Here is a 27,227-nt window from a genome sequence, read left to right as displayed (position 1 = left end):
TTAAATTAATGACCCTTTTTTGTTTTTAAAGTGGGTTTTAATGAAAGCATTCTTGCTAGTTCTTCTAGATCTAGGATGACTTGTTTCAGCTTTGTTTTGAGGGTTTACAGGTGGCTAACAGCATCAATGTGGAAAGCACAGACTTTTCCAAAGATGGGGCAGGAGATGCTGATGGTCTGCAGGGCAGGGGATTTAGTTTGTGAGATGCTGTGCTCTTTCCACTTCATCAGGATAAATTAAGGAGATAGTGGATCTTTAGTATCCCATCAGTCAAGTGTAAGATTAACATGCTTTCAAATATCCCAACGGGGTGGGAGGTTGTAACCTTCGCGTTGTCCGCCCTGTTTTGATGAATGCAATCAACTTGGCGTGCACAATCAAATAGAACAAGTTGTCCTACAACTTTAGGTTGTGCACGCCATACGCAAGAAGAATAAATATCCCAACTTAGATACAAGCAAAGAGAATTACCGTGACAGTGAAAACGCCCAAAATAATTTCCAGTAATCAAGCAAGAATGTCACATTGGCAACAAATGCATTGTACACATTGATCATTGGTACGTTAGATACTATTCATGAGATTGTTCCAAGATTAAGAACCATTGTTAAATTCCTTGATATTTCACCACTATTGAAAGATGATACAACCCGAGTCTCAACTCACTGAGAGACTGCGATGACATCCTTACTGTAAAGGACTGGAGCTGAAGCCTGAATGCAGAAGAAAAGCAATCCTTGTATTTCCAAGCAGGAGTTATTCATTAACTTATACTTCCGCCTTTTAAAGATTTACATGTAACAGCACCAAGTTTCGTCATAAAGTTCTTCTGTTGCCACTGGGCTGTGCAGTCGTCTGAAATCTTGAAATCAACCTGGAAAATTAAACGTATTCATCTTAGAAAATTATCTTTGTGCAGCAGTTAATTCTAGTATTGGCATATGCAAGAGAGAAAGAGACTGCTGTTCATTGTGAACTTGGATATTTAATCACATGGATACTGAAGGAAACTGGGGCAGCAGGATTGCTTCTAGTGTTCCAACAAAGCTAATCAATAGTACAGTCCAAATTGTCTCCTTTAGTTTAGTTTAGAGATACAGTGTGGAAACGGGCCCTTCGGCCCAACTCCACGCCGACCAGCAATTCCCGTACACTAGCACCATCTTACACACAGGGGACAATTTACAATTTTTACTGGGTTCGATCCTGCCCGTAGTCAGGATCGAACCCAGGTCTCTGGCGCTGTAAGGCAGCAACTCTACCGCTGCACCACCTTGCTGCCTCCTATGCTAAATAATTCTATACTACACGCAGTTGGTGTTATGATCAATTCCTGTCCTGAGTGGATCACATAAATCTGTAAGTGATTTGAACAGCAATCGTTCTTGAGCTACTTTCTCTCTAAAATGTGTTGCATTAGCCTATTAGTATCATAAAGAGAACTATGGTGCAAGATTGGTGGCGATTTTGTTTAGACCATTTTTGTTACATTGTCATTTCACCTTTCAAACTTCAAGAAAATCATGCCCCAAGACACCATGGGACCACGGCAACTATTATGCTCTGTGGAGTAAAGAAATGGCTTTTGCCAATCACTTCAGGCTCGTCAATGTAGATTGTGCTTCCTGCACCTGAACTGATGCTGCGCTCTCAAGAGAATCTGTAGCTTCTACGATCAGCAGTGAGGCACCTCATTCAATCAGACCAATCGTCAGTCTGAAGAAGGGTCAAGACCCGAAACGTTACCTATTCCTTCGCTCCATAGATGCTGCCTCTTCCGCTGAATTTCTCCAGCATTTTTGTCTACTTCGATTTTTCCAGCATCTGCAGTTCTTTCTTAAACAATCAATCAGACCAAATCATTTACACCAGAAAATTTTAAATCAGGTGACAGGAAACAAAATAAATATTGGGTTAAAGGAGAGTAAGATAACAAACATAAAATTCCTTTTGATGTCTTAAGGGCCAAAGAGGTTTATTATTTGCCTTCCATTAATAAGGCGGCACAGTGGCACAGCAGTAGAGTTGCTGCCTTACAGCGCCGGAGTCCCGGGTTCGATCTCGACTACGGGTGCTGTCTGTATGAAGTTTATACGTTCTCCCAGTGACCGCAAGAGTTTTCTCCGAGATCTTCGGTTTCCTTCCACACTCCAAAGACTTACACGTATGTAGGTTAATTGGCTTGGTATAAGTGTAAATTGTCCATAGTGTGTGTAAGATGGTGTTAGTACATGGGGACCACTGGTCAGTGCGGACTCGGTGAGCCGAGGGGCCTGTTTCCGCGCTGTATCTCTAAACTAAACCAGGCCAGTAAAAAAATAATAACCGCCAACTGAGCTACATGTAACAATCATCCATTTTTAATTAAGACATTTTCAATCAAGGCATTAGTAAAACCCTAAGTTTACAACTTGCAGTGACTTTTGTTGATTTTGTTACAAAGACAGCAAAACTGTGAGCTATGGAGAAGCAAGAAATAAAATTCAAAGTAATTTCCTGATCTCATTAAACTGCAATGTGCGAGCATCAGAAGTTGCTGAAAAACATCGCGGAGCTGCGGGTCTGTGGAGCGGCCAGCGGCGCTGAACTTTAACATCGGGAGCCTGGGATCTCTTGCTGAGATCGCCAGTGGTGGAGCTCCAACCGGCGCGGCCTTGTTGGCTTCGGAAGCCGCGGCCTCCAGTACGGAAGCGGCCGTTCCAGGTGTCCCATGCCGCTGTGAGGATTCTCCCGACGCCGGAGCACCATCACCCGGCGAGAATGGCCTGGAACATCGGGCCTCCGTGGAGGCCTCAATAGGCCCGACTATGGGTGAACTTGGGATGGGGACAGGACATTGTGCCTTCCCCCACAGTGGGAACCATTGTGGGGGGGATATTTTTATGTTTAAATCTCTTTATTACTGTTATGTCTGTATTCTTTCTTTATGTGCTGCACGGCAAGAAGCATTTCACTACACCTAGGTGTATGTGACCAATAAAATAACCTTTGAACCTTTGCTGTTCGCTTCACTCAGTAATAATAGTGAGCATTGTTACGTTGTCAATATTAAAACAGTGAAGCTATTTACTGTTCCATGACAGTAAACTTATCCTATTCTCTCTTAATAATCTGGATAATAATGCAATAAATCGAAAAATTAAAGCACAGATTTGATCTAAACTGTGCAGGTACAAATTATCAGTTAAGCATGCACTGCGGGGAAGTGGAGAATCATGATCTTTAACAAATCTGATGATCAGTTAAAGGTTGACACTGCCCACTAGAGGTAAAAATGGGGTGGAAAAACAGCAGCAGTCCCTGAATACAAATTCAGCCTTACATTCATGAATCGATTCCTTGGCAAGAACTTCCTCAACCCATACAAACTTTAAAGCTGCTCCTTGGACATCATTCTAGATATTTACCTGCCTTTTTATGTTCTTTCATAAATAATTTCAGAACACATCTTGCATAGATAATTGCAAACACGTTTCTCAATTCTTATTTACCCAAAGCATGCTCACTGCCCAAAAATCAAAAGGGGCATCGTGCATACAATTTACTGCAAGTGTATATTCTTTTTTCATAGTGACTTACTGATGTAAGTATTACCTGTAACTTTTCAAATATTTTTTTCTTTGGTTTCAGTTCATCATCTGCTGGGCCGTTTTCAAATCCCTCTATGAACACCCGCTCTCCTGGTTCAGAGCCTTCTGGAGGATTTAAAGGCTCCACTTTACGCTTCTCCCCCTCTCTGTAATGACAAGGACCACAAAAGGTCACACAATGACTCAGAAGCATTTACTCTGGGATTTGCTCCACTTTTCACACTTAACGCCTAGTGTAGCAGCCATTTATGTTTAGGCTTTTTACTGTTGGCATATTATATTAGTTTTAGATATTAATATTTTATCAATCTGCGAAGGTTGGTCCGAAAATTGTCATTTTCATTCATTCCAGCACAGCTATTCCATTTATAATTGAAGTACATTGTCAACAAATTGTAATTAATGTATATTTTTTGAAGTATTAAGTTTCACCTAAATTATAAATGAACAGTTCTATTTACCTGCACTGCTCTTCGTACAGACATGTTTGAAAATTATAAAGCCACAGATATACTACCAAGAGCGTTCTTTCTGCTTCTAATCTAAGTCCCTATGCTTGGGAATACAAGCCATTGGTACAATACTAACTCTGCTGCCCAACTGATTCTTCAACTATTATTGGAAACGGGTAGCAGCAAATTGATCATAGAGATTTCCTAGCTGAGTCCCATCAGACAACTGGAATAAATGTTTCTCAGTGGGACAAATGGGCAGCTTTTAGCAGTGGGATTCTTGCTAACGTATTCCCTCACTATGGGTAGATTTTCCTCTCCCTCTCATGGTCAGAAACTCCACTTTCAGATGAATATCAGAAGGAAAAAAAGCATAAAAGATGATCAATAATGTCTGATCATGACATTTAGTTCGCAGGGATTCCTTGATTCCCAGCACTCTTCCCCATTGCTCCACCATCAAAATCTCTGCACAACTTAAGTGTTTAAGGGAACACATTTTGTTCATGTGCCAACAGTTATGAGGCAGAAGGCATTTAATTATAGCTTTCAATCATTTTTCCCTCTTGAGATGCTGGCTGGGAACTGACCTGGTGCTGCATCCAGACAAAGCAAGTAGCAAGAAATAATATTCAGCCTAGATAGAAAAACAGATTAAGGACAGGCATACTCCACTGTGACAGCAGTATACACCCAATTTGTGCTAGACCCAGTGAATTGTGCAGTTTGAGAATAATGATATACAAGGACCCAAATTTTTGTCAATTCTGTACTCATATTTCGAGGCTATGAGTAGGTATGTTGCAAAGCCTACCTGAAGCGTCGTTGAAAATCTGCCGCTGCGGGTGTGCACGATTTTGGCGCCGTTTAGAGGGGGCGGGTTTAAAACGCGATTTTCTCTAGGCTGTTCAAATCGAAGATGTTCAGCCTAGTTAATTATTAACGAAAAATCGCTGGAAGACCCCGTCGCAAAAGCTATTATTAGTTTTAAAGGCCTCGTATAATAGTTATAGTAGTTTAAAAATCAATCTCTAAACCCGCATCCGCCAGCAACCGCAGGGTCTCATAAAGCAAATAACAAGGTATGCTGTATAGTTTTACATTAAAAAGGGCTTCTAAAGATCCCTTTATACAAAGTTTAATATTGCGAGTAGCTCATTTTGGGCCCATTATATCCCGCAGTATTTTTCTGGGCATTTGGGGCACAAATCTACCGCAATGTGAACGTTCTAAACCAGCGCATTCCACAGGGACCCACTGGAAAGCTGATTTAAATGGGCATTTATTTACAGCAATTGAACACTGAATTCCTTCCATTTGGCCTATAAATTAATGTAAATGAGATTTTAAAATCATGTTTTATTGTGAATTATTTGTGAATATTATTTGGACATTTAGGCTATTTAAAAATGTTAATCATTTATTAAGAAATGGATAGATGTTTAGATCTAGTAATTGAAGTCTGAAATTAGCTACAATTAGGTAACTAACTAATTATATGCTTTAATTTCAGGTCATCCAAGTAAGATTATTTTATATTTGTTTCAGAATGCTTCAATCTATGATAACTGAAAATTTCATTCAGTTCTCTTAATTTTTAAGAAAGTTATGGGCTTTTGACTGTTCACGATCACAACTTTTTTGTTATGTCCATAGAAAATCAATAGGGAACAAGATGCTAATTTCCGAGTATGAAAATGGCCATAACTTTTTAAATACTTGAGATATGAAAGTGAATTAGGTGTCAAATTAAACTTATTTTTATGCTTTATCTGATGGGATAAATTACAGACTTGATTTTTAAAATCTCAAAATTTTGTAACATTGCTACTATGAGTAAAGTGTGACTTCTGCCTCTGCTCCGCATGGAAGATTGAGGCAAGGAAGGCTCTCTATGCAAAACTGAAACACATTTATCATGGCACATTGTTTATAATTGGCTATAAATCCTTACGAACTTGTAGGATAACGTACTTCAGCATGCAGAGTACGCTGCAGGTGGGGTGGAACTCTACTCTGCTCTGGTGATTTCCAGACACAGTAGTACTGAGGTCACTCCAATTAAATTTAATTTCCCTGAGCTTTCAGGTAAAACATCAGCTGCACTTCATGCTACCTGGGGAATTGAGCTGAAAAGATATTTACCACTGCTGTTAAATGGAATAGTCAGTGTGAATCAGGTAATGCCAATTTACTGCACAGAATCTCAATTAAGGAAAGGCCATTTGAAGAGCAGTAGCTGATTGCTATTATTATTTATTATTGTTCTGTTCACTTTAGAGGGGCAAACAAGGCACAACACAGTGTGAAAATAAACACTCATAAGTTCCAAGAGCAGAATTAGGCCATTCGGCCCATCAAGTCTACGCCATTCAATCAGGGCTGATCTATCTTTCCCTCTCAATCCCATTCTTTTGCCTTCGCTCCCAAACCCTCGACATCCGTACTAATAAAGAATCTGTCATCTTTGCCTTAAAAATATCCATCGACTTGGTCAACACAGCCTTCTGTGGCACTGAATTCCAAAGATTCACCACCCACTGACTAAAAACATTTTTTCTCGCCTCCTTTCTAAGGTAATGTCCTTTTATTGAGGCAATGGCCTCAGATCCAAGACTATCCCACTCTAAACCATGTTCTACCTAGGAACCCTTATGATGGCACAAGTAGATAGTTGGATAATTTTAATCTCACAAAGCTGTTTTTACCAACTGCAAGATCGTCAACACTGGAAAAAGTAAAAAGGGCCATTGTATATCGCTTCACTAGTCATGCAAATATCGCTCAGATTTGTCCTTTTCTGTTTTACATTGCCAATTGTTGAACTTTTGTGAAGGTACTGCCATCAATGATCTCCAAAAACAAAGTCAATGCAGGCTAAAAGAAACATGACAGTGCATTCTGCCAGAAAAAAAAGCTGATTGGATTTTCAGCTCTATAATACATCAAAGTTGCAGGAGCATGAAATATGTCACCTTCAAAGTACAGCATATTCCAAAATCAATTTCCAGTGAAATTGCTTGGCATAAAATTCACGTTAAAATGCACATTCCACAAAACAGCACCAGAACATCGTAAAACTGACAACAATTGCAGAATATATTGTTAAATTAAAAGCACTAACTTAATCAGAAAGTTACAAAAGTAAATGGAAAGTAAAAAAGTAGATAGAATAGAGTGTGCCCCCTGTATTTGAGAATGTTAATATATGGGCGGCACGGCAGTAGAGCTGCTGCTTTACAGCGTCAGAGACCCAGGTTCGATCCTGACTACGGGTGCTGCCTGTATGGAGTTTGTATCTGCGTGAGCTTTCTATGGGAGATCCGGTTTCCTCCAACACTCCAAAGATATACAGGTTTGTAGGTTAATTGGTTTGGTATAATTGTAAATTGTCCCTAGTGTGTGTTGGATAGTTTTAGTGTGTGGCGATTGCTGGTTGGAGCAGACTCGGTAGGCCGAAGGGCCTGTATCCATGCTGTATTTCTAAACTAAACACGCACCTCTAGTCCCAGAAAAAATATTAATACCCATTTCAGGTTTTCTATATTCAGTGGGATCATATACTGCAAGGAGACTAAAGTCACATTCTCCAATTTAAATTCGCGATAATTATTGCCAAATCTTAATCAGGAAAATAAATAAAAATATATTATTTTGTGTGCACCAACTATCTAAAGATAAACTAACCCTCGAGTGAAAAACAAAGTAAATGCCAGTTCTATTTCTTGCCTTGGTCAAGGGATGAATTTGGTGCAATAGAATGACCCTAAAGCAGGCTCCCTCCTCATAATAACAGAGCTCTGTAAACATCAGAGCTGGGGATCTTGGTGATTTAAAGAAAATTGGCAGTTAAAGAAATACCAATTTAGGAAGCTATTTTTAGAGGGAGGAAAACTAGCAAAATTCATTATTATAAAAATGTTGAAAACTTATTAAAGAATATTAAATAACTTGTATTACATAAAGAACATACAAAAGCAATTTATTATGGTCATAAGTGGTAATATTCTGCAAAAGTATTTTTTATCATTAAAACATTTTTGGCTTCTTTTATTGAGTTGATATTTCACTAATTGAAATACGAAAGTTCATATTACACTGGCATAAAACTAGTTAATAACCAACACCGATAGGTACACAAATATGTTCATTATTAAAATGAAGCTAATGTAAACTGGCATACATTACTGAATTAAATTCGTAGATTGAAAAACATATATGCAATATCAATAAATTCATATCAACACTCCACTTCAGATAGAATATGGGGAAAAAATGTTTCAACAGCTATTTCCTTTTTGATCAATGCTATTGAGAAGATGCCAGATCACACAAAAAAGGTTACTAATTTAAGAAAATCCACAGTGGAAAATATGGTATGAAATAAATGAATATAAACAATGGAAATATCTTTTGACATTTTTTGACATATATCAAAATATATTGGTCCCATAAAAGTATTTATTTTGGTTGAGTTTGTTTTTTATATTGTACATTTTCAAATTCTAATTAAAAAGTTAACAACTGGTGAACTATAAAATGGCAGCACTACATTTTTGGTAACAGTTAACTACTCCTTTAATTATTTGTCAGGCAATCTATTTGTTACCAAAAATCTGTACAGCAATGGTTAAGCCAAGGTTTATATTACTTTTAAATCCCTGCTATTGAAAATTCATACTTACATGGATGCACAAAGCAACATGGCTTGAGATTCAATTCCTCGCATCTTCTGTGGCTTCAGATTACACAACATGACAACGTTCCGATTCAGGAGATCCTCAGCAGCGACGTACGGCACTAACCCACTGACAACTGTTCGTAGCTGTGCTTCTCCAATGTCCACTTGCTCCACGTACAGACTCTCTGCATCAGGATGCTACGGTGAACAAAATGCATTTCATAATTAAACACATTTTTTCATTTAATTTTACAAATCAGGAAATAACAATTTCTACACAACGTTTTCAAACAATCTTTATGACCATACCAGAAATTGTGCATTAAGCCAAGTATTTTGCTGTGATACACAATTTTAAGATATTCAAGAAAGAACTGCAAGATGCCCGAAACGTCGCCTATTCCTTCTCTCTACAGATGCTGCCTCACCCGCTGAGTTCCTCCAGCATTTTTGTCTACCCACAATTTTAAGATAGTACTGTCACGACATCGTAAGATAACAATACAAAGACAATAGGAGAATTAAAATGTATCTAGAGACAAGACCATAATTAAAACAAATCTTAATCACGAAGGAGAGGTCTCTGAATAGTTAAGAGTACATAGCTTGGATACGATGAGAAGGAATACTATCAGGTCTTCTTGATAATTAAAGTGTGAAGTCAGCCAGATCCGGGGGAGTAAAATTTGGAATCGGGAATGATAATTGTATGTAGTGTTTAATGGAAGGTCTTCACAAACGCCATTGTCATTTGAGTTGGAAGGTGGGACAAAAATAATCTCTGCAGAGTAAATGGCATTGAATATTTGTTTTGAACAGAAACTTGCTACAACTGATCAGTACCAGGGTTTAACACAAACCTTCAGCAATCTTCATTGAAAGAGCAACCCGAGTATCAATTTTCAATAAACATGTTTTAGAAGAACTCTGGCCCTGTATCCATCAATCTTTCCACCACCACGCACAAGAAGCACAAGACAAGACACCATTGTATGAAGATACCGAGAACTTCTAATCTTGGGTGTGGACTCTTAAAGAAGCCAGGTTTGGACTGCAAGCTGAGACTCAATGCAAAGTGTGATTGTTTGTTTTCCTTAAACAAGAAATAAAATTACGTACAAGGTACATGTGACAATAATAAACTAAACCCAAGCCAGGGGTTTGAATGGAAGCTAAGCTGATAATCTATAGAATGAAAGTAGTCAAAAGATCAGTGTGGAAGGGATATCAAGTCCTTCACAATTGAGATGGGATTTACAGGGACTTAACTATACAGGCACTTTGCGCTTTATGCGGGGGGGGGGGGGGGGGGGGGGGGGGGGGTGGTTATGTTCTTGAAAAGCTGTGCATAATTCAAAACGCGTAAATTAAACATAAACTTTTTGAGCATGTCATTCCAAAAAAATAACAGCACGCAAATCAAGCTTCGGTATTAAATGAACAAGGGCATTAATTCAAAACACATATCAAACGCATGTAAAACACGAGGTGTCTGTACTTCTGAACTGGTCAGGGAAGGTGAACGGACAAGCAGCTCAAAATCATTCAAGACTTGATCTCTGGCTTGATCATTTAAAGAAAGCAGACACAATGCCAGCAGTCAATAATTAATCCACAAAGGAAAGTGATTGCAATTGAATGTTACAGATTGATATCCTGAAATTCATAATTCAAAAATGATACTACATTGATCAAGTGAGATGCGAGATTTACTTTTAATTAAGCTGATGGACACTGAATTCATTAGGCTTTCTGTGAGGAACTCCAAGAATAAAACAATGAATTTTTCAGTAAAGATTATTTTGTCATTTTCAGTTAATTAACTGGCTGGTAATGTATTAGTCATAACATCCCCATGACGGATGGCTGTTCAGATGGAACTCACAAAACTGCCACTCTCAAAACTGAACTCACAAAAATACCACTGCATTCATTAAAAAAAACTACTGCCACATATGAATATCTCTTTCAGGCATCTTGCCTGTACTGGGACTCTGCCCATGTAAATTTTATCCAATTAAAAAAAAAAAGATGAAGGTAGATTAGTAGGGGAATAAGTTGGAATTGAAATTGGGATGAATGGGAGAAATGTTTTTTTTATAATATATTTCTTGTCGTTTTTTTATACCCCCCCATCAAATGGTTTTGACATACATTCTCCACACCGACGATCCTGCCGACTCGAATATCAAGCCTGGAAGGTATAACTTCATAATTCTCAGAAGCTGGTCCTTTGGTAGTTCCCTCTGGAAATTGGAGAAAGAAGAATTGAAAATGTATATTTTTAGTAGGTGAAGTAAAGTTTTTTTCTTTGGAAAAATATTACTGGTAAAAACTTTTTTGCATATATGTAGAGCAAACAAAACAAACTGCTGGAGGTTTGGTAGGCATTAGGTGGATGAGCCTGCCTCATCTCTTCCTGTCATCTCTTTAGACACGCTAGAGGCAGGAAACATGTTCTTGATGTTGGGGGAGTCCAGAACCAGGGGGCACAGTTTAAGAATAAGGAGTAAGCCATTTAGAACGGAGACGAGGAAACACTTTTTCTCACAGAAAGTTGTGAGTCTGTGGAATTCAGAGGGCGGTGGAGGCAGGTTCTCTGGATGCTTTCAAGAGAGAGCTAGATAGGGCTCTTAAAAATAGCGGAGTCAGGGGATATGGGGTGAAGGCAGGAACAGGGTACTGATTGGGGGTGATCAGCCATGATCACATTGAATGGCGGTGCTGGCTCGAAGGGCCGAATGGCCTACTCCTGCACCACTTGTCTATCCGGCTATCTTTCTTCTACATTGTCCGTCGACCATTCCTTTACCTCCACAGATTTTGCTTAACCTGCCGTGATCCTCCAGCAGTTTGTTTTTTTGCTCCAGATTACATCCTCTGCAATGTCTCATGTCTCCATATGCACACGTACACTCCGAATTCACAAGAGCAGCTCAAGAGAGAAAAATATATTTTAGCACAGAAAGGAATGCATTCTGAAACTCTGAATTGGAATTAGTCAATAAATCCATTGCAGGCATCATGTTAATTGAAATGGATCATTAGAGCGAGATAGAACGTGGTAGACATTGGTCTCAGGTGATGGTACTAAAGACTAAAAGAACAGTAGGAATTCGCAGGCACTTTATTCCCCAACCAATATTCCCTATAATAACTTACTTAGCTGATACTGTGCCCTATTGACTCCTTCTTCCATAATAACAAATCTTATTATTCTGTGTTTAGATTCTATTGGCTTTTAATCAATGCAACCCCCCTCCCCTTCCCATTTTCTTATAATGTTTCCTTTCTTCTGGACAAAGCACAGAATTGATCTCCTTGTATCAATTAAGTTTACTCACTTGGTTGTTTCTTAGGTGTGGGATAAGCTTCTTTGATTAGTTGCTGCATCTCAGGTGTTTGAAATTTCTTCCTGATCGGGTCCAAGAGATTATTTAACACAACCTCCACAGAACTCTTTAGATCTCCAGGGTGAATAGTCTGAGGAACAAATATTTACATCTATTAATAAATGTAAATACTGACTAATGTAGATCTTCACCCGCCATAACTCGAATCAGACCTTAATGCCCCTGTCCCACTTAGGAAACCTGAACGGAAACCTCTGGAGACTTTGCGCCCCACCCAAGGTTTCCGTGAGGTTCCCGGAGGTTTTTGTCAGTCTCCCTACCTGCTTCCACTGGCAACCACCTGCAACCTCCGGGAACCGCATGGAAACCTTGGATGGGGCGCAAAGTCTCCTGAGGTTTCCGTTCAGGTTTCCTAAGTGGGACAGGGGCATAACTGTAACATTAGCAGCTGCAGATATAATTAAACAAACTGTAGTTTAAACTTTTGAATAATGTATTCTGCCATACCACAAATAAACAAACTTAGCATTTATGTTGACATTTTTTTTTTGAATTACCTGATCACGGAAGTCATTTTCAAGTTTGCTATATTCTAAATAGGTCTTGTTGCCACCAAACTTTTCATCTCTCAAAATTACAAAATCTGAATGAGAGTAGAAAAAATGTTGTATAATCATCAAATTGTTTTTAAAAGTTAGTGCTTTAAAATAAATACAATATGCATCAACTAAATAACCTCTATACCTTTATCCTTTAAAAAAAACCTTCAGAATCCAGCTCTGATTATGCTTTTGATATACTTTCTTGTGAAATGTGCTGGCAAGCTACCTTGACATTTTTTTTTTTTGCCAGTCACTGTCAATGCTATTGTATATTATTAATTCACTGAAAGTACAAGATGGAAACAACCTGGTGCCCTCTGCTGTCCATTGTGGATCCGAAACAACTGAGAACCATTTTAACCAATTTGGTAGAACGATTTGAAAGAACAGAGCTACTCTGAGTATACAGTGCAACAATCATCGTTTGCTACAAATACAGGGCAAAACTTCTTCTCACCTTCGTGCAATGGAAACAAGACATGCCTTACAAATGACAAAATGCCATTGTTCTCCACATTGCCAGGTTCACAGAATGCTCTTTTCATCTTCTTTTTTACATCTTCCCTTTTGTCCAGCAAATCAATTTTGGATTCCTGAAAGCAAAAACCACTGTGAGTAATCAAAGAGATTCCCAGAAACAAATCAACCTGTTTATATATTGAAACAATTATATTCTGGTTATTGTATCTTGCTTTATTTTTTCAGTTAAAATTCGGACTTTTTACACAATCAATTCATTTTTACACCAATAAACGGTCCCCATTTCTTCTAATTGTAAAGCAGTGGCTTTTCTAAAAACAAAATCAGGCACCAGCGATTCACTCAACCAGGTAGTAATTTTCCCCATCCATTTTTTAAACTTCATCGTCCATTTGACAATTTTACTGATGGCTACAATGCCAAATTATATGAAACAGCTAATCAAATTGTTTACTTTGTTTCTCCATTGCCAGCATTTCCTCACTTGGTATGGCTTGGTATTGGAGAATGAAACTACTAAAATTGTGGAGACACTTTTTAAACTTGTTTTTAAGAGTAAAATAATCTTTGTTCAGTCTCTAATATATTCAAATGCCAAAAGGCAGTGGTAGAACTTAAAGAAGGAAATATACACTTTTACAAAAACAAATAAATCCTGAGGAGGCGCTGTCCTGTACGGCTGCCTGTCCTGCAGCTGTCCGTATTTTTCCACTTCTTTTTTATTATTTTTAGTACGTTAAAGTGTGTAGTCGGGGGGGTCTAATCTTTTTATGTGTGGGGGGTGGTAGGGGGGGAAGTGGGAAACTGCTTTTTCAAGTCCCTACCTGGTCGGAGAGGCTGCCTTCCTCCGAGCAGCACCTTCGACCTGTCCTCGAGGCCTACCAGCGGGTCCTGGAGCGACGTTTCCTGAGGGGACCTGGCCAGAACCTCGGCTTTGGCTGCGGCACAGCGCTGGAGCGCTATTGCGGAGCGGGCGATGCCTTTCCTGGGTCGCCGCGCTGGAACTCCAGTATGCTGGGACCGCTGATGAAAACATTGTGGAGCAGCGGTTCTGTGGAGCGGCCAGCTGCGGCGCTGAACTTTACATCCCGGAGCCTGGGATCTCTCGCCGAGATCGCCAGTGTGTGGAGCTCCGTCAAACGTGGTCTGTTGGCTTGGAAGCCGCGGTCTCCGGTAAGAAGGCGGTTGTTCCTGGCACCCCAAGCCGCTGAGGGTTCTCCCGACGCCGGAGCACCATCACCCGGCGAGAACATCGGGCGCCGTGGTGGTGACTGTGGAGGCCTCAATAGGCCCGACTCTGGGTGGACAAGAGGATGGGGGCTGGACTTTGTGCCTTCCCCCACAGTGGGAACCACTGTGGGGGGATGTTTTTGTGTTTTGGTGTTGAACTTCTTGAATGCTATGTTGTATTTTTATTAGTGTGCTGCAAGGACATCTGAATTTCCTCTGAATAAGGGGATTAATAAAGTAAATCTAATCTAATCTAATCTAAAAAATTTAAAGCCATAAACTACCAAAAATGCAACAACACATGTATTTAAATAATGAATTCATTCTTACTTTTTGCCCACAATCTAGTTATGATTAATAATAAGTATAAGGTTTTACTATCTCTGGAACAAAATGTCATCAGTAAAACTATTCAATACAACAGGAAATGAACACAACAGGTAATACCTCTTCAGATGAGCTCATTTTTCCTCCAGTCAGACCTGGGACCATAGGGTTCATTAAATGAATACGCTTGGCAAACCCAAGAGCTGGAAGGCACTGAAAAAAGAAACAATTAAAAGTTAAATACATTCATTAAGTAGTTGAAAATCATCCAATTCTGCAATCACACAGTGAACACCGCTGAATAAAAAAAGAACCGAGAGGAGGTTTGACAAAAGAAATCTAAACAACTTTGTGAACTACTCACTCTACTCCTATTATCGTGCTTCATCATCAAAGTGTCTACTAAAGATTATTAATAGATTAGTTGTAGATTATCTTTAAACCAGTAGTTACTTTTATTGATTGCAACTTTTTAGATTAATGATATGAATGTATCTAGAAATTAAATAAACGAAAAATTGGATTCAGGCTCTGGCAAGACATTATAATTAATTGCATTTCTTATATTAATTCCATGTCTAACAATGGGATCAAAATACAAATGAAAAACAATAAATCAATGAAGCCTATGCATATTACCTTGAAAGTATAAGGAAAATATGGTCAGAAGTTGTTAAATTCCAGACACCAAACATTCCTCAAACTACATTTTAGCTTTAGCAAACCAAATTAGAGGGACTGTCCCACTTGGGCAACATAAATGGCAAATTTAGAAGAGTTTGAAAAAATGACATGCTGAAGACCTCCTTTGACTATGTAGAAGATCTCCTTCGACCTCCTTCGATTATGTTGGAGACCAGCTTTGACTAGGTTCGACTAACTTCAGGAAAATTGGACACCGAATAATGGAGAGTGAAGACGACCTCCTTCGATCTCCCTTCGACTATAATGAAGACTATCTACGACTAACTTCGACTACCCTCGATTACCTACGATTATCATGCCGACCTACTACGACTAAACCTACAAGGAAAAAAAGTATCAATTTTTTCCATGACGACTTTTTTTTACTCGCGGGCATTTTTTTTATATATTGAAAAATCGGCGTGACCTAGTTGAGGCCATGAGTACGCGGAGACCACTCTCGAGCATGAAGGAGAGTTACGAAGAACTCCTACGACCTTGTGTCGACCATGCTGCGAGTATGAGTCGAGGGCAAACTCGCCAGAACTCGCGGACTAGGTCGCCCAAGTGGGACAGGTCTTTAAGTTGCACTTATTTCAAATTCACGTTTTTACTGTCACTTGCCCCCTGCTTAATGCAGCTGGAAGCTATGAAGCAATAAAGCCAAAACAATAAATCTCCAATTGCTTAATCTTCAATACAGGAATCTCCAATTCCTTAATCTTCAAACAACTGTAAATCTTTTGAAGATAATAAATGTACCTTTTCTGCAAATGTGAATATTTTCCTCTGATCAATACCACCAAATTGTGCGTCAACCTTCAGATATTCTTCATCCAAGGCCTACAAGAAATGGAAAAAATATTTTTAACCAAGTGTTAACCAGTCAGGATTAAAACGGGGGATAAAAGAACAGCTTTTCAGTTTTTAATTGATGTTAGTACTAAAGCTTTGAAAAGAAAGAATCGTGCCCAATAAAATAATTACTTCCTGCATAAGCTCATCTCAACATTAGAATAGGGGTTGCAGCACAGTTATTACTAGGGCAGTAGGGCTTTGAACAAATGGTTGTGCTTTTATTAAAATATAAATAAATGAATTATAACATTCAAATATGGGTAATTGTTCAGATATTATTTGAACCTATGGTTATTAACTAAAACTTTATATCTGATAGACTGAAATTCCTGTCAACATATTGATAATGTATAAGTTTAGGGGAAAGGATTTCCCTTATATAAATCAGTTTCAGTTGTAGCATGCCTAGGAATTTAAGTTTGACCAATTTTGGAGTGGCTCATTAAAACTATACATATACTGTACATGCAAGCATGCATTCTTAATTTGCTTTATGATTATGAAAGGTGTATGCTCCATCTTTGCCCACACCTTGTGCATGCCCTAGTTTCCCATCTTTTCCTTCCCTACCTGTAACCCAGGGTATAGTAGACCACTGAGAAGTGGATGCTCCACTTGTTTAACAACTTCAGCACCAGCCTTTTTGGCATCATGTTGAGTCACTACAGAGGACAACCTGTAGACATCCAAAGTGTATTCCCTGAAAACACAGATGATTCCAAAGTTGGTGAATGTGTTACAACCAAATTGAATGAAGATTTTCATTCTATAAAAAGACAGAAAAATAATTTCCATCGTTGCTTCACTTAATTCATATTCATACCGTACCTGCTTAACTGAAAATCTGTTCCTCTCACAAACTTGAGCTTTTCTGTTGGTACACCTATACTTTCCAGCATGGCTTTTATGATATGTTCATAGTACTGTGTTCTCAACTGGAGAAGTTCCCAGGGAGCTTTCATGTTGTCCAAATAAGCATGCAAATCAGCAAATAAAATAGTTACCTGAAGCAGAAGGGAAAATGTACAGTCTTTGTACAAATTATTTTGTAAAGCAACTTCTGTAATTTTTGAAAATGACTGTCAGAGTTAACCTAGAAATTGTGATCCAACACATTGATTCAGAAAGATAAATTGTCCCATTTTCTGCTCTTGAAACACTCTCTAGATTTTCATTACCACCATATGATGCTCTGCAAGTACCATATTCAGTACTGTAGAAACAGAACTTATCACCTAATTAAGAACCAGGAAGACCAATGCAATCATCTTTAGTCCTTGCGGTAAATTCTGCTCCAACACTCTAATTCCACCTATTTCAATAGCTTGCATTCCCAGTCGATTTGCAGTCTTGGTACAATACAACTAAGTACTTTGGCATTCTGACTACCACAGCCTCACCATCACCTACACTACTTATTCTGAAGACCATTATCACCTCACTCTGGTACATCTAATATACGTTCTACAGAAATCCACTATCCCAAGACTGAGCTGTTTTAAGAACCCCGAGGCTTTCCATTTTATAATCATGGTCATGAATCCCTTCCAGAGCTATTCTCCAAGATCTCTCCTTCTATTCTGCTTCTTATCTATCACTAGCATTCATTAGAGGAAAATGGGAAGAGTAATTAGCTCTTTCTCATACCTCCTCAATTCAATAAAATCACACCTGTTCCCAGAGTTTACAATTTCCCCACCTCTCTCTATACTTCTGATTATCAAGAATCAATGGATCTTGGATATAATATTAACAACCAAGCAATCAACCAACATTTGCAAAACAGATTTCCAAATTTCTACCTCAAAGTATTTGCACAGTTCTTTGACTTTGCGTCTATTTATCTAGCTACAGGTAACAGATCCTTCTATTGGGGTAGTATAGACCCCAAGCTTTGGGTTTCTCTCCCTGTCACTGCTTTCCCCTTTCTAGGACGGATGGCACAGGAGCGCATGGTAGAGTTGCTGCCTTACAGCGTCAGACCCGGGTTTGACTCTGATCTCGGGAGCCGTCTTAGGTATTTGCACATTCTCCCTGTGATCAGGTAGGTTTTCTCTGGGTGCTCCAGTTTCCTCCCACATTCTAAAGATGTGTAGCTTTGTAGGTTAATTGGCTTCTGTAAATTGTGCCAAGTGTGTAGGACAGAACTATCGTATGGGGAATCGTGGTCGGGGCAGACTGGTGGGCAGAAGGGCGTTTCCACTATATATCTCTAAATTACACTAAACTAAAGGTTGTTTCCTTAACCATAGCCTATGTTGTTTTTTTTCCTTTTGTAAAGCAGTTTGGGTCTTTTTAGCATGTTAAAATTAATCATTTGACTCCTAATCTCAAATATTTCTCTTGCAATGTGCAAATACCTAGGACCTACTCAATATTGGCATGGCAATATATCAATGAAGCAGGGTTCTCATGATCAGTGTTTAGCCTATTACAAAGGACATTAACAGAGATGCTGAGATCTGGCTACCTGCTTTACAACTGAGGGTGTCTTTAGTTTTGCCTTGATTAGAAATATGCAGGCATTCACCATGTTTTATCATAAAAAAACTTTAGCTTTGCATGTTCAGCTGTTTAAGCCCTAAGCTTGCATATTTTCAGTTAAACTCCCTTCCAGCCTATATGAAGGTCATATAAATCATTATTGGCAAACTTTTGATCATCTGTCCCAATATCCACTTTTTTGGGTTGGCATCAATTTTTTTGATTTCATTCACCATTTTGGATGGTTTTCTTTGTTAAAGATACTGTATTGTGAAAAATGTCAATACGAGTAATTATGATGAAAGATCATGGAAATAAGAATGAGCAATAAATTATGACTTGAACAAATACAACAGACTTTGTTATCCTAACATGTTAAGCCCTGAAGAAAAATGCACAATATCTGTCCACATTCTGTTTGTGCATCTCCTCACCTCACACCCAGCTTTCAGGAAGTCAGCAATCTTTGACATTGGCACGAAGTATGCTATGTGAGGTTTTCCAGTCGTAGCTGTTCCCCAGTATACATTCAAGTTGCGTTCTTGCAGAATGGAATGCAACTTATCCTCACCCAAGACTTCCTAGAAAAAAATGTAAATTTTGCCTTGTGATATATTTAAGTAGATTAAGCATGTAAATACATTCAGTCTGTCTCTTCCTTCTTTGTTGTTTTTTCAGTATGTTAAATGTATGTTTTAGTGTTCTTTAGCTTGTTTTATGTGGGGGGCGTGGGTTAGGGAGAAACTTTTTAATCTCTTACCTCGACAGAGATGCAATTTTTTCCCGTATCGTATCTCCGTCCGCACTGCGGCCTAACATTGTGGAACTGGAGGCCTCTGCTGGAGACCGACTTCGGGAGCTCCAACTAGCGGACTTAAAATCGTGGAGCTCACGGTCCCTGGTTAGAGACCAACATCGGAAGTTCCAACTGCGGGGATTTTGACTGCCCCGACGAGGGAGCTTCGATCGCCCCGACGCGGGAGAATAAAGAGGAAGAAGATTAGATTTTATTGCCTTGCATCACAGTGAGGAATGTGGGGAATCCGCTGTGGTGGATGTTTATGTTAACTTTTATGTAGTTGTGTGGCTTGTTGCTTTTTTATTTAGTATGGCTCTATGGTAATTCGAGTTTCACTGTACCTTAATTGGTACGTGACAATAAACTGAACCTTTTAATTTCAAATATAATCACTTGTTATCCTTTTCCAATCTAATCTGCGTGGTCTGTACATTAGTTAGTGTGAGAATGTGGGACTTTACCAGAATGAAAAAGGTCTCTTAGGACTGCTCTCCCCATTTTTCAACATTCAAATGTGAAAATAATCCAGTGATTTTGCCTCTACAGTTATTTCTGGATATTCACAACTGAAAGAAAATTACATCACAAAGCACTGATTTTTGCATAACAATGGTGTACCTGCAAGTTTCTTGTGATAAGATTGATTTTCTCCTGAACATCTTTCTTTTCCCCCATGTTGTTGAATACTTCCAATGATGACCTGTGTAAAAGTGAAAAAATGTCATTTTGACGATAACACTGTTACTGCTAAATGCATAGTATTGTTCACAAACTCTTAAATGTGACAGTTAGTGCAAGGCATGTCCAAGTCGAGAGCACTTTTACAGTCTGATGGAAGTGGGCTCCCGTTTCAAAGATTCAAAGACAAAGATGCAAATTGGAATTCCAGTGCAAGACTGAATGACTGGTACATTCGTAAATATGCCTTCTTTTACATTCACTATAAAGAGCAATTGAGGCTCTGACAATAAATTGGGGCTTCAATGGCTCTCTGAAGTGAAGGCAAAAGATTCCTTGTAGTTTTGAAAAGCATGGGGAAGTTTGCTCCCATGTCCTGGGTAATCAACATTATTAAAATGTCCCCTTAAATGCCTTTTTTGTGGAGCTTGGCTGCCATACCTAACACATAAATGACAACACTTCACTTTAGGCTAAAGAAGAACCAGCTAGGTTGATACCTACATAACCTCATCCAAACCAATCCAGCCACCATCAAGTTGAGTTGAGTGTATTGAGACTTTAATATATGCAGATTATTTACTATTTACAGTTTTTTGTTCTTTTGTTCATGGTGGTGCCAGCAATGGCTACCTCGCCAACAGTCTGTCTGTCTGTCCCTTCCTTCTTTGTTGTTTTTTTAAGTTTGTGTTAAATGTATGTTTTAGTGTCCAAGCTGCATAAAAGGACGCAGCGCCAGAGATACATCTGACTTTGGCTTGTGATGATATTCAGGCCTGCCACAGTCATCTGGCATCCGCTCTATAAAATCAGTTCCCAAAGTCAGGGAAAACTGATCTTCAATATCTTTGATTCATCCCAACAATGGCTGAAGAATCTGGCAACATTCAGGCTATAGTCGGAAAACATGATTCAGAACCAGCCACATAGAGTCGCACAGTTCATCTACAATCACAATATTGGTATCTGCCCAATTTGGTGTAACTGTGCAGATATGGCCAATCCAAAATAGGACAAATTCTGGCACTTTCAGTTTACGCTCCATAATTAGAAAATGGATGATGTCATTGGTAGTTATCCACGGGCAGTTTGATGCACACCAAGGGCATATCCAAATACTTCTTTAAAAATTGAAGGCTATTGCTTCTAACACAGCCTTTTTCTAATCATTCTAGTAATTATCTTGAATTAATTTCCCCCCATTATCAACCTCACAACTAAGAGAAATAGGTTGTTCTTGTCCACTGCAAGGTAAGACCACACCAATACCTCCAGGCTTTACAGCCACAACCTTAACACTTTCCAAAAGGACACAGAATGCTAGAGTAACTCAGCAGGTCAGACAGCATCTCTGGAGAACATGGACAGCTATTTGCATCACTTTGGCCAGTCGCATGTGCGGATGATCATAGAGTTATACAGCACGGATATAGTCACTTCAGCCCAACTTCCCCATGCGATCAAGATGCCCTGTCAACACTAGTCCCACCTGCCCACATTTGGTCTATATCCCTCTAAACCATTCCTATCCATGTACCTGGCCAAATATATTTTCAATGTTGTCCCAGTATTTGCCTCAACTACCTCCATTGACAGTTCATTCCATATACCCACCAGTCTCCGTGTGAAAAAGTTGCCCTCAGGTCCCTATTAAAGCTCCCCCCCCCCCTCCCCTCCCCCTTAACCCTATATCTCTGATTCTTGATTCCCCTACTCTGTGTAAAAGTGGGGGAATATTGCATTGGGGAACGGGTTGCTTTGGGGGAACCAGGCCTCCTGTGTGACCCACTTAGTCTAGTAGAAACATAAAATTCTTAGAGGATTGGATAGGGTAGATGCAGGAAAAATGTTCCCAATATTGGTGGAGTCCAGAACCAGGGGTCACTGTTTAAGAATAACGGGTAGGTCATTTAGGACTGAGATGAGGAAACACTTTTTCACCCAGAGAGTTGTGAATCTGTGGAATTCTCTGCCACAGAAGGCAGTGGAGGCCAATTCACTGGATGTTTTCAAGAGAGAGTTAGATTTAGCTCTTTGGGCTAACAGAATCAAGGGATATGGGGGAAAAAGCAGGAACTGGGTACTGATTTTGGGTGGTCAGCCATGATCATATTGAATGGCGCGGTGCTGGCCTGAAGAGCCGAATGGCCTACTCCTGTACCTATTTTCTGTGTTCCTACTGTGGCAACCATGAAACTCAACTTTAATAAAAGACAGACAAAGGTACCAGAAAGTTCATCTGGTTTATGTCACTCCTTGAAGAAATGAAATCTGCCATCCTTACCTGGTTTAGTCCAACACGTAACTTCAGGTACACCAAAAAGTACCGACATGCTAAAGACACTCAGCAGATCAAGTAACATGATGCACAAAAGTAACAGAAATTAACGTTTCTAATCAAAGGTATTTTGTAAGAACAAAGGATCTGAAACTGAAACATTAAGTTTGTTTTTCTTTCGACAGATGCTGCCTGACCTGGGTGTTCCCAGCATTTTCTATTTCTATTCCACATTTCCAACACCTGCAGTTTTTTTAAATTTCCAAACCCATCAATGTGATTGTTTCTAAAGTCGCAGAAAGGTACAGCACAGAAACAGACCCTTCGGCCAACTTGCTCATGCCAACCAAGGTACCCCATTAACCCACCTGCCCATGTTTGGCCCATATCACGCTAAACCTTTCCTATCCACGTACCTATCCAAATGTCATAAGGTCATAAGTAGCCCATCAAGTCTACGCCACCATTCAATCATGACTGATCTATCTCTCACTCGTAACCCCATTGTCCTGCCTTCTCCCCATAACCCCCATACTAATCAAGAATGTATCTATCTCTGCCTTAAAAATATCCATCGACTACTCCTCCACAGCCTTCTGCTGCAAAGAATTCCAGATTCACCGTCCATATCTGGTCTAAAATGTGACTATAGATCGTCCATATGAACTGAAAATGCTAGTTGGAGTGCCAAATGAAACAGAAATTAAAGCTTCTAGTCAAAGTATTTTGTAAGAACAAAGTATCTGAAATTGGAAGTTTGTTTCTCTTTCGACAGATGCTGCCTGCTCTGGGTGTTTCCAGCATTTTCTATTTTCAACAAACTGAAACGTTAAAGGGGCTGTCCCACTTGGGCGACCTAATTGGATAGTTTAGAAGAGTTTGAAAAAATGACATGTTGAAGACCTCCTCCGACTATGTAGACGACCAGCTACGGCTAACCGGGAAAATTGGACACCGAATAGTGGAGAGTGAAGACGACCTCCTTCGATCTCCCTTCAACTATGATGAAGACCATCTTCGACTACTTTCGACTATCCTAGATTACCTACGAATAACATGCCGACCTACTACAATCTACAACTAAACCTACGAGTAAAAAAAGTATCGATTTTTTCCATGGCGACCTTATTTTTACTCACGGGCATTTTTTAACATATTGAAAAAACGCCGCGACCAAGCTGAGGCCTCGAGTATGCAGAGATCAGTCTCGAGCATGAAGGAGAGTGACGAAGACCTCCTAGGACCTCGTGTCGACCATGCTGCGAGAATGAGTACAGCAGAATGGTACAGCACAGAAACAGAGCACTTTTGGTCCAACTTGTCTATGCCGACCAAGATGCCCCATTAACCCACCTGCCGACGATTGGCCCATCGCCCGCTTAACCTTTCCTATCCACGTACCTGTATAAATTTCTGGTCTAACATGTGACTACAAAGCACCAAGAAGAGCTGAAAATGAGAGGAACTAGGGTGGTCTTACCTTCCACCGCCCCGTCTCAGGGAACGAAGGCTGAAGAGGGTCAGGCGTGGAGAGGAACAATGGTTCGCAGGACGATCGCAATGGAGGAGATGGCTGCTGCAGGCCTTTGTAGCCAGCTGCATCTGGGACTGTAAAATGGCACCAAAATGATGCCTCTTACATAGGGACTCGATGGGTTGCTCTGTGCTAACTGGGACAATTGTGCTTATGTATGGGGATAATCTTGCGGATCTGTATGTAAAAAATGTATTTCACTGTACCTGGTACATGTGACAATAAAAAAACCATTGACCATTGAAAATGTTAGAGACACACAGCATGAGTGCACAAAATAAACAATAATTAAAGCTTCTTGTCAAAGGTGTGTTGTAAAACCAAAGGACCTGAAACCTGAAATGTTAAGTTTGTTTCTCGTTCGACAGATTGACCTGGGTTTGTTTCTCTTTCGACAGACTGACCTGGGTGTTTCCAGCATTTTCTATTTCTATTCCAGATCTCCAACACCCAGTTTTTTTGATTTCCAGACCCATCAATGTGATTGAATCTTAAGTCACAGAATCACACAGCACGGAAACAGGCCTTTCTGCACAACTTGCCCATGCTGTCCAGAATGCCCCATCTACCTACTTGCCCACATTTGGGCCCATCGTCCACTAAACCTTTCCTATCCACGTACCTGTCCAAATGTCCGGTCTAATGTGTGGTTATAAATCACCAATAAGAACTGAAAATGTTAGAGATACACAGTTTGAGTACACTAAAGAAATGGTAATTAAAGCTTCTAGTCAAAGATATTTTGTAAGAACAAAGAATCTGAAACCTGAAACATTAAGTTTGTTTCTCTTTCACCAGGTGTTGCCTGGCCTGGCAGGGGTTCCAACATTTTCTATTTCTATTCCACATTTCCAGCGTCCATTTTTTTTTTAAATTTCCAGACCCATCAATGTGATTGACTCTGAAGTCTTAGAATCATACAGCCCAGAAACAGGCTCTTCAGCCCAAGTTGCCCATGCCCATTGGCCAAAGTGTCCCATGTGCACTTGTCCCACCTGCCTGCGTTTGTTTCTCTTTCCACAGATGTTACCTGACCCAAGCGTTTCCAGCATTTTTCTATCAATGTAACTGTCCAAATGTATGCTGTGTCCTCTGAAGATAGACACAATTTGATGGAGTAACCGAGTGGGTCAGGCAGCATCTCGGGAGAAAAGAATGGGTGACGTTTCAGGTCTAGACCCTTCTTTCTATCCCTTTCTCCAGAGATGCTGCATGAGCCGCTGAGTTACTCCAACATTCTGTGTCTACTCTCCATGCAAACAAACATCTGCAGTTCCCTACTACATTTAACTCTCCTCTGAATGGCCTAGTCAATCAGCTCAAGAGCAATTGAGGAAGGGTCTCAACGCGAGACGTCACCCATTCATTCTCCCCAGAGATGCTGCCTGTCCCCCTGAGTCAGTTACTCCAGCATTATCTCAGATAACCATGCTGTTGCCTGCTGCTGTTCAGTGAGCCTACACTCCCCTGCCAGGCCCCCAGCCCAGGTGAATCTGACCATGGCCCGGCCAGCACGCATGGTCAGGGCCCACATCCTCCGGCTGCTTCATGTCCAAGCACTACCGAATTATCCTTACCCTGTACAGCACAACCGAGCGATCCAACGATGAATGATCCTCTCACCTTCCCGCTACCAGCACAGCCTCCTCCCACAGGTCATCATCCAGGGTTGCATCAGCGGCCGGCGTGCGCCTGCGCAGACGCTGCCGAGAGGCTTGCCAATGCCACTCCACTGCGCCTGCGCATACACGGATCCGGTAGTTGCCCCTCACTGCGCCTGTGCAACCACATGGCTGTTCATTGCCCCTCACTGCGCATGTGCAATCACACGGCTGTTCATTGCCCCTCACTGCGCATGTGCAACCACACGGCTGTTCATTGCCCCTCATTGCGCATGTGCAACCACACGGCTGTTCATTGCCCCTCACTGCGCATGTGCAACCACACGGCTGTTCATTGCCCCTCACTGCGCATGTGCAACCACACGGCTGTTCATTGCCCCTCACTGCGCATGTACGTTTTTATGGGTCTTGGCAGAATTTGACTCTTTATGGAATACTTTATTTTACTCTTGCATATGTAGCCCCCTTATCTGGTTTTTTTCCAGCACTTTGATGACTGCACCAAAGATACTTCTGCTTCTCACTGAGAAATAGAAATAGTTACCAACCTTTGCTGCCAGGTTCCACCAATTCCTCACCTTCCTTTCCTTGATTTTCCCATCAATTCAGGTAAACCATTTGCCAAAACAACACTGAGAACCAAAGATCCTATAAGATCTTTGCTGAGAACCACGATGCAGGCGCCGCGATGCAGCCTCGCCAAGTCTGTCATACTTTTTGTCTATTTTTTATTGTTTAAAGTATGCGTTAATGTTCTCTAGTTTGTTTTATGTGAGGAGTGGTCGGGGAAAACTTTTTTTCAATCTCTTACCTTGCCGGAGATGCGATCGTTAAATATCCGGGTCGTATCTCCGGTCGTTGTGTGGCCCAACATCATGGAACTGGAGGCCTTGCTCGGGACTGACTTTGAGCCCCACCGCAGGGACGTGGACTTACCATCAGAGCCGATCCCTTGCCTGGGATTGACGCTCCAACCACAGCCTGCGGATTTCACCATCGAGCAGCTCCCAGTCTCGGGTAGAGACCGATGTCATGAAAAATTCTGGGCTTTTTGGTTGACCAGCGTTGAAAATATGTTATGGAGTCAAATTTAATTTGGGAAAAACACATGATATTAAGTGCAAAGATGAAATATCATATAGAAATTAAATTTTTATTTTAAAATATGCAAGGACCACCAAAATAATAATCTGAGGTAATAGCAATCCATACGTGAAATTACCTTTCTAAGGTCAGAGGTTTCTGAATAGCTTAAGAAAGGTAGAATCAATAAATGTTTTTTGAGAATTTCTTTACAGTGCCAATTTCCTAACTCATAAATGTGTAATGTTCATGTTACTCCATTTCATTTAGCAGATTGTTAGAGAAAGCCGGACCACACCATTCGCTGCAGGGAAACAGGGAATTAATAACACAACTTTAAATTTATTGCATACTGTTGCTTTGTGGCATTCTCAAGAGGTTGCTGGTATATTTCTTAGAGTGTAACAGTGAGAACTAATTATCTCACTTTTACTTCTCTCCAGGCCTCTGTGTTATAATGGAGGATATAATTCAATCATTCCTTTGAAACCA

At 40.1% G+C, this 27,227-nt stretch overlaps 1 protein-coding gene across 2 annotated transcripts; it reads right to left on the bottom strand.

Annotated features, from left to right (window-relative positions):
• yars1 (tyrosyl-tRNA synthetase 1) lies at nucleotides 1-25,740 on the bottom strand. Of its 2 annotated transcripts, none has more exons than XM_033045149.1 (14): nucleotides 25,608-25,740; nucleotides 20,159-20,240; nucleotides 19,176-19,322; nucleotides 17,086-17,261; nucleotides 16,828-16,957; nucleotides 16,162-16,242; nucleotides 14,836-14,928; nucleotides 13,136-13,271; nucleotides 12,634-12,719; nucleotides 12,068-12,206; nucleotides 10,878-10,969; nucleotides 8,728-8,921; nucleotides 3,595-3,736; nucleotides 1-874 (listed from the first exon to the last, which is right to left on the bottom strand). In XM_033045149.1, exons 2-14 carry the CDS (start codon nucleotides 20,213-20,215, stop codon nucleotides 764-766), a joined length of 1,584 nt encoding a protein of 527 aa, XP_032901040.1. In that variant the 5' UTR covers nucleotides 20,216-20,240; nucleotides 25,608-25,740; the 3' UTR covers nucleotides 1-763. The 2 variants fall into 2 exon arrangements, with proteins under 2 accessions (XP_032901040.1, XP_032901039.1); XM_033045148.1 differs by having other exon boundaries at nucleotides 20,159-20,241; nucleotides 25,622-25,734.
• Nucleotides 25,741-27,227: the final 1,487 nt, after the last annotated feature.

Source organism: Amblyraja radiata, chromosome 27, assembly GCF_010909765.2.
Source record: "Amblyraja radiata isolate CabotCenter1 chromosome 27, sAmbRad1.1.pri, whole genome shotgun sequence".
Taxonomy (NCBI): Eukaryota; Metazoa; Chordata; class Chondrichthyes; order Rajiformes; family Rajidae; genus Amblyraja; species Amblyraja radiata.
This window is presented reverse-complemented; position numbering and strand designations above follow the sequence as displayed.

Coding starts and splice junctions, on each gene's coding strand:
- yars1 (XM_033045149.1), bottom strand. CDS start 20,215: ATGGGGGAAAAGAAAGATGTTCAGGAGAAAATCAATCTTATCACAAGA. Junction 17,262..19,175: donor TCCTGAAAGCTGGGTGTGAG/GTGAGGAGATGC, acceptor CTTCTGCTTCAG/GTAACTATTTTATTTGCTGA. Junction 14,929..16,161: donor TATTCACATTTGCAGAAAAG/GTACATTTATTA, acceptor TTCTTTTTTCAG/TGCCTTCCAGCTCTTGGGTT.